This window comes from Cibotium barometz, chromosome 4 (genome assembly GCF_041138505.1).
Source record: "Cibotium barometz isolate CiBa-2024 chromosome 4, ASM4113850v1, whole genome shotgun sequence".
Taxonomy (NCBI): domain Eukaryota; kingdom Viridiplantae; phylum Streptophyta; class Polypodiopsida; order Cyatheales; family Cibotiaceae; genus Cibotium; species Cibotium barometz.
Window position 1 is genome coordinate 29417149 of NC_141049.1, and position 8105 is coordinate 29425253.

The 8105-nt window shown below is 40.5% G+C and overlaps 1 protein-coding gene across 1 annotated transcript; it reads right to left on the bottom strand.

Moving 5' to 3' along the window:
* Positions 1 to 6528: 6528 nt before the first annotated feature.
* LOC147639139 (uncharacterized) lies at positions 6529 to 7749 on the bottom strand. The gene is made up of 3 exons (XM_086793563.1): positions 7550 to 7749; positions 7189 to 7235; positions 6529 to 6675 (listed from the first exon to the last, which is right to left on the bottom strand). The coding sequence occupies exons 1-3, from the start codon at positions 7689 to 7691 to the stop codon at positions 6529 to 6531; spliced, it is 336 nt and encodes a 111-aa protein (XP_086649689.1). The 5' UTR covers positions 7692 to 7749.
* Between the last annotated feature and the right edge of the window lie 356 nt (positions 7750 to 8105).

An 8105-nucleotide genomic window follows, 5' to 3' on the forward strand; every position in this document is an offset into this window, starting at 1 on the left:
CAGCAATGTGTAGATCATACTTCTCGCGCAAAGAAAGAGCTACGTAGGTTTGCCTGTCTACCACTTTACCGTGGAGCACATGTTTCAGTTTTGTAAACTTGCCTCTCCAACATCTTAAAACTTGTGGAAGGGATAAAATTATACCAGAAGACAATGAGATGCCTTTGGACCCTGCATGAGCAAAATCAATGTTGCTCTTCATAGGGATGGACTATAACACACGCCATGCTTGTTCTAGAGTATTCCACTCTTCATCACGAGTGTCCATAGTGTGGTATAGGCAAGATGTCCAAGGACAAAGGGTCCGTGAGATAAAGTCTTGAGACACTTTCCCACATCACTCCACATATTCAAACAATGTTCAAATGCAAATCCATTACATCTTTAATGACTTGGAACCATAAGACAATGAGATGCCTTTGGACCCTCCACAAGCAAAATCAATGTTGCTCTCCATATAGGGATGGACTATAACACATGCCATGCTTGTCCTAAAGTATGCCACTCTTCATGAGTGTCCATAGTGTGGTTCATTAAGATATAGGCAAGGTGTCCAAGGACAAAGGGTATGTGATAAAGTCTTGAGACACTTTCCCACATCACTCTCACATATTAAAAAAATGTTCACATGCAAGTCCATTACATCTTTTATGACTTGGCAACATAACACCAAATCCATAGATGACGTTATGATTATGCTTGTTGATTCTTTAGGGTGGAGGCATATCAAAGACAAGTGGGTGGAATTTTGGGAAGAGCCTCATCACATTCCAGTCGGAATAAAAAAGGATGAAGTCAATCCATTTGGCTTATAAAGTTCATCATGGTGTACATGGCCCATTTTCCAAGTCAACTATAACGTACCACCATGGTTAATGATAAAGAAGGAGAACCTTTTCCTTTCCTTGATAGTTCCAGGGAACTACAAGGTTAAGAACATGTGTGTCTACTTAGCCCATTACTTGACAAGCTACACACATTATGGGATAGTATTAAAGTTCATGAATCATATAAGCGGTTTGGACAAAGGACTATAATAGTGCGAGGAATACTTATGTGGACCATGCATGATTGGTCGGGATATGGAGATTGCTCTGGTAAGTTGAGTATTCTATGATTTCTTGATCAATTATAGTTTCACAATTTCTCTATTGTATATCTCAACTTATTTGCATATCTCATCACAATGATTAGAATTCTTGGTAGGAATTTCAATATATGGTTATAATGCATGCCCTATTTGTGGGCTTGGAGTAGAGGCCTAGTACTCAACATCTTTCAGGAAGGTTGTCTACAAGGGCCACAAAAAGTATCTCCTAGACAATCATGAGTGGTGAGGGAGATTTCTAGGGAGGTCTCCTCATGTGCTAAAGCCAAGTGATTAGAGGAGGGCATGGGAATTGGATCCAAGTTGTTCACCATCTAGAATGAAGTGGCTATCCACATCTACTCCCATACTGGAATGATCTTCTAGTAAATCACCTTCTTAACCTTATGCACATATTCAAGAACATAGTTGCTTTGGAAAACCATCATAGGCACTAAAGAGAGCAAGGCACAAAGGGATGATCTACATGAGGTGGATCGCATGCAGCACTTATGGGCACATAATATTAGACCTAATGGGAACGTGATTCTCTTTAGAGAACCATGGGTCTTAATTAAATAAGAGTAGAAACATGTAAAGATTTGCATTAGTGAGTTTGATACTCCGACTTGTTGTATGCATTGCAAGAAGAGAGCTTTCACAAAAGATTAAGAGCTTAGTGGTTTGAAGTCTCATAAGTGTTGTGCTATATATAGCAACCCTAGCCTAACCCTAGGGTCTTACCTATATATACCTAATCTATGTGTATTCTCTACACACTTTGGGAGCTATCTTTGGTGTATCATGTCTCTCTCTCTCCTTTGGCCCAACAATAAGTGCTACAAAATCTTACAATTTGTGCTGCCAATAGCCATTAAGGATTTCCTCAATGAGGACAGAAGAGCAACAATAGATAAGATTAGTGGAGTGGTACACTGGATATCAAAGAAGGAGATTATAAGAAATACATTGGAAGCATCTGAGGTCTAAATTCCATTAAAGTAGTTACAATGGTGGAGAATTTTTTTCCAACAAGTTTTTTAACCATTCCATTTCACCTACTAGTTCATGTGGTTAAAGAGGTTGCTATAGCAGTTGTTATTCATAGACAATGGATATTTTTCCTTGAGAGATTTATGAAGATATTGAAAGTTTTGGTTAATCAAAGAGCTCACCTGAGGGCAATATGGCAATGGGAAGGCTTGTTCAAGAATCCCTGATATACATAACATAATTTCTTAGTATGTCAGACCCACATATACCACAAGTGTGGACGCAAGAACAAGGTGATCAACTCGTTGTTGTGAAAGAGCCTCAAGGACAAGGTCTTCAGAGAATAATGGTATGGCACTCTCAGAAAAGATTAATAAATTTTACATCCTCAACTCATGTTCTTTGGAGAAATAGATCGAGAGGTATAACTGAAAGAGAAAGAGACCAAAGATCATTTGAATTTTAGAAAGAGTTGAACATACCTAGATTTACTCACTTAACTTCCACAATTTCCTTCTAGTACATGGCTTCAAAAAACCACACCAAAAAAGAAACACAATGGTGAGGTTATAAGCCACGTTATAAGCCATGAGGAGGAGGAGCTTGCATATGGTTATGATTACCATGTAATTGAGTTTTATATGTACGTAAGAAACTGTAAGACATAGTCTTGTATAAGTTTTCCTTTTTCATAAAATTTCATGATTTTCTTTTTCTTGCAGTATCGCAAATTTGGTGCACTTTGGTCATGCATTCATCACTTTCAAGTGGAGAGAATAGATAAGAAGAGAACAACATTTGATTATGGTGTGAAGGCAAATTTAATGTAAGAAAGTCGTTGAGCTGCAAGTGACCTGAATAGTGAAGTTGGCATGCTTGATTATTGTGGAATGATACAAGACATTATCAAGGCAAATTTCATGCAAGAAAGTCATTCAAGTACAAGTGACCTGAATAGTGAAGTTGGCATGCTTAATTACTAAAGAATGATACAAGACATTATCAAGGTTGGGTAGAAAGTTTTCTATATTCATTTTTGATGTGAAGTGGTTCAAGGTGGTGACTCAAGGACCACAAGCAACCATGCATAGAGATAAGAGTAGATTTGTTCAAGTAGACTCCACAAAGATATGAAAAAACCGAACACACACATTTATGCTACTAGAGCATTGTGAACAAGTCATCTTTAAGGCAGACCCAAGAGATCATATGTGGTTGTTTGTAATACAAATTGATCCATGAAGTAAAAGAATATTTGAAGATATGGAAATATCAGACAAAAAGGAGAGGTTAAGAAACCCATTCAAGAAGCACAACAGGCAGATATTGATTAGGTTGAACAACTATCAGAAGGATCAAATGAAGGTATAGTAATTAAACAACTAGGACTTCAATGAGAAGCAAACACAACAGTTAATATGGAATTCTAAGAAGAATTAGAAGAACAACTTTCAACACAACCACCTCCAATGTCTGAAATACAAGAGGATAATAGATGAAGATGCAGATGGAGATGTATTTATAGAAATAGATATATTTGGAGTCATAGATCTACTTGAGGATGAGAGAGTCTATGATGAGCTATAACATCTCATTTATTTTTTATTTGACAAGCAATACTTCATTTTTGTCACAATTTTCTTGTTTGGGACCATTAATGCAAGCTTTGGCAGACACTTGTCATAATTTCTTGTAAATATTGCTACATATATCCTTGTATTTGGGATCATTAAAGTAAGCTTTGGTACACAAAAATTGTCATATTAATTTCAGAGAGCGAGAGAAAGAGGAGAGAGAGAACGGCAACCTAACTAGGAGAGAGAAGCCCCGTCCAAAGAAGACACATGCCATGCAGAGCCCCACCCTCTCCTCATCTACGATAGCATTACAGATCGATTCTAATGTAGGGACAAGGAGACAGAGAGGGGCACAATTGTTGCTCCACGCAAGAGCAAGAGAGCCATACTTGACCACAAATTAGAGAGGGCGAGTGAATGTGAGAGAGAGCCGTATTCGTAATAGATTGGCAAGGCACCTATTTCTGGAATCATGATGCTTCGTGCTTCGGTAGCGACCGCAAATTTAAAGACGACCATGTAGCCTCTGTTGCATCTTCTTCTCTACACCTCGACTCCTCATATCTACACTAACCTGCTCCAGTTGCTTTATCCTTGTGTTGTGGTTGTGTCTGTAAAGAAAGGCGAACAACAATGTGTTGTATGGACTCTATGGCCACTTGTACATCCTGGCTCTAACGAACGTTCAAAGTGCCTGTATATTAGATAACCACTAGGAGACCTACAATGTGATGTTGCTATTGCCAGCCGATGGGTCTCTCCCAATTCTACTACCAAACCTAACACTAGAGTAGTCAACTTGTCTCTGCGAAACAAACTCTATAAACAATTGCTTCATGAAGTATATGAGAATCTAGTGGTTGTACAAAAAATATTTGTTGTAAATGTATGCTACCATCTCTGGGGGTGAGAGCACCTAGATATGGTGAGTGCTCTCCTTGGGCAAGGTAGATCTCCTTGTCTATCCACGAATAACCTTTGCACAACTCCCTCACACAGACCTTAGGAATTGCATCCACCTCCCTATAGGATAATCGACCCAACTCCCTATAGGATAATCGACCCACAAGACTGATGTGCGACCAACTCCCTCACACAAACCTTAGGAATTGCATCCAACTCCCTATAGGATAATCGACCCACAAGAGTGATGTGCGACCAATGCTCCTATAGCCATTCGTCCACCTTTGTGATAGAGATGATGTTACAAAGAGACTCTAGAATTCTCTCAAGGTCGAAGACCAAATGTAGGGTGGTGGTCAAGTCCACACCAATGCTACGAATCCATGTTGAGATATTGCGTTAGCTCTGATATAGGAGATGCAATGGTATGTGACCCACTTAATCCACCTAAACTACTAGGAGGAGGTGCTTTGATCCACTTGAACTGCTTACCTCCATGACCTATATAGAGCAAGCAAAGGACATATAATTGAGAGGGGAAAATAATAAGCAGAAATATAGACGTATTAGTAAGGGGATAGGTCCATAATCATCAAATTAGGTACATAATAACCATGAATATGAGATTAGTAAGAGGATAAGTTTGTATGCAGCCATATGGCATGAAAGGAGAGACCGTGATCGTGATTTAGAAACCATGATCATGCTTAAAAATCACGATCATGCTTTAGAATACTAGGATCTCATTTCACGACCATGGGACGGGAAACTAGAGACCAGGATAGTACTTGGGAAACCATGATCGTGCTTTACAAAGACCACAATCATTCTTTAAAATACCACTATCATAGCAAATAACCATGATAGTGCTTTAGAAAAACCACAATCGTGGTATTCATATAGTTTGATTAAGCCATCACCACTATATTAGTATATATACGTTATTAGAAATTTTCATTTGAAAAACTTCAAGTTCATTGGATGTGCATTGATCTCAATGGTTAATAAGGAGAAAAACTATGACGGTTTTGTTTAATATAACACGATCGTGATATGTTAAATCATGATTCTAATATTAATTGCTTTGCAACCGTCGATCAATTATGTAGTCAATGATCCAAAGCACAGTTTCTAGATGGCACAAAATGTTATTGATTATTACTACAACGATCAGTGCACGGCGCCAATTAAACACACTATGGAAGAAGTGGAAAATTGATAAAACTTAAACATTGAACAACGATGAAATCACCATCATCGTGCAGCCTTGGATTTTCAAGACACAGACATAAGAAAGTCTCCCTTCGTTGCATAAGGAGTTCTGCGTGAGAGAGGGACAGAGATCAGTATTTGGTAATTACAAATATAACGCGATTGAGATTTCAAAGGAATGAGTTTTGCTACCGACGTGCACACAACAGGCCCTGAGAGAGAGAGAGCGAGAGAAAGAGGAGAGAGAGAACGGCCACCTAACTAGGAGAGAGAAGTCCCGTCCAGAGAAGACACATGCCATGCAGAGCCCCAGCCTCTCCTCATCTACGATAGCATTACATATCGACCCTAATGTAGAGACAGGGAGACAGAGAGGGGCACAATTGTTACTCCACGCAAGAGCAAGAGAGCCATACTTGACCACAAATTAGAGAGAGTGAGAGCCGTATTCGTAATAGATTGGCAGGGCACCTATTCCTGGAATCATGATGCTTCGTGCTTCGATAGCGACCACATATTTAAACACGACCATGTAAGTACAGAAAAGGACGCGAGGTCTACTAGGGAAATACATTGCTCCATGCAAGAAAGCAGATCTTGCAGTATATACCTTGATGAAAATAAAGAAGTGCAGTTAAATAACTCGATTTGATTAATTAATGGCAATGAGTGCTCTATGAGAAATGAACCGGCCATGCTGTGTTTGAAGCGATCAGTTTAAGCAAATTGAATATTTCCATTAAAAGCGAGATGAAGCTAAATTACACAGGTGCATATCCACACTGCGCGCAGGCCGGACGTAGAACCGTGGGCGCCGGAGACGAAGCTGGGCCTGGCCAGGCATTCACCAGGGCACCCCGGGCAGTCATTGTGGCACTGTGGGGGCCTTGATCCCGGCTGTCTCTGCATTGAGGAAATTACAATTCTGTTACATAAAATCGTCAAACATTTTTGTCTTCCCACTTGTGGAAAAAGAGTGTATCCTCTTTATGCACCACAGTTGTACACTAGTATAGCATATATATACAGTGCCACAGTACATACAATAGCACTAGAGTACTATAGGCAGCTGGGTGCTTGTGGCCTGCTTGTCTTCGATTAAGAAAAAACTGGCCTTTGTGAACGGCTATCTGGCTTGGGTCTACCTACGCTTGGTGTGGGTGTGTGTGTGTGAGAGTGAGTGAGAGAGAGAAGAAGACAGAGACACAAAGACGACACACAGTTGTGGTATCATGTAGGGCTTCATTTTTCCTAGAGAGTGCATGTGTGTGTGTGCGCGCGCGCGCGCGCGCGAGTGTGTGAGTGCTGGGGAGGGTGGTTGTTGACTAGAGAGAGAGAGTGTCACAGTATACAGAAGTTATGTGGCTTAAAATTTCAATTATTCTAGCTGATGTCAACGACAGTAAAAGCAACTACCTCGAGTTGGATCACGTCGCTCAGGTAACGCTCGCTTTGAGGTGCCTCTGCGTGAAGCCAAATCAACAAAGAAATGAATCTCCCTCCTTACCTCCCTGTCACTCACTCTCTCTCTCTCTCTCACACACACACACAGCCACACACACATAGAATCCAGCCTACCTCCCTCCCTCCGTCTCTCTCTCTGTCTTTCTCTCTCTCTCTCTCAATCACAGGAGCACACACAGAATGCATGGCACTTATTCTTTCCCACTACGTTGAGTCAGAATGGAAGAAGAGTTGGATTTTTAAAAAAAATTCACACGGAAGTTCGAGTGAAAAGAGGCGGGAGTTATTTATACATTTATGAGACATCACAGACCGTTTCCGTCAAGGAGCAGAACCACCCACGCCCTAGGACGCAAGGACAAGACAAGCAGAAGCAGAAGCAGCAGTAACAGTGCGAAGCTACGGGGTGGGACCCGCCAGAGGCAACGAGCAACTGCCAGGGATGGAGCTGCCATAATGCCATTCTATCTGTTTGACATTCTGTGTATGTGGAAAGAATGCAGTTAAAGAGTGTGGAAGGCAGAACAGGAGCTGTCTCCGCCTAGAAATGCAGTTGAGAGAGGGAGGCGGGAGGAGGAGGAGGAGGAGGATGTGCTTGTAGCGTTCACGACCTGCAGAACTCTCACTCTCCGGGACGGACGGTCTTTGTTGTTGTGTCAGACGCCAAACCAGTAACCTTGCCTTCATATACTTCATATATGACAAACACATTATACTATGTATTAAAAAAAATCGTATCCTTCAAATTGCAGTAGAAGATGTTAACATATATATGTGTAATTATAATACTATGCATATAGAAGTTAAATTCTTCAAGTGATCAGTGATCACGTAAAGTTGAAAATTTTAAGATACGTGTGTCACGTGTG

Bases quoted from the DNA above. Each gene is read 5' to 3' on its own strand.
- LOC147639139 (XM_086793563.1), bottom strand. From the start codon at position 7,691: ATGGCAGCTCCATCCCTGGCAGTTGCTCGTTGCCTCTGGCGGGTCCCA. The intron at 7,236-7,549 runs GTCTGTGATGTC...GGCTTCACGCAG, and splicing joins TCTGCTCCTTGACGGAAACG to AGGCACCTCAAAGCGAGCGT. The intron at 6,676-7,188 runs GTAGTTGCTTTT...TCCTCAATGCAG, and splicing joins GCGACGTGATCCAACTCGAG to AGACAGCCGGGATCAAGGCC.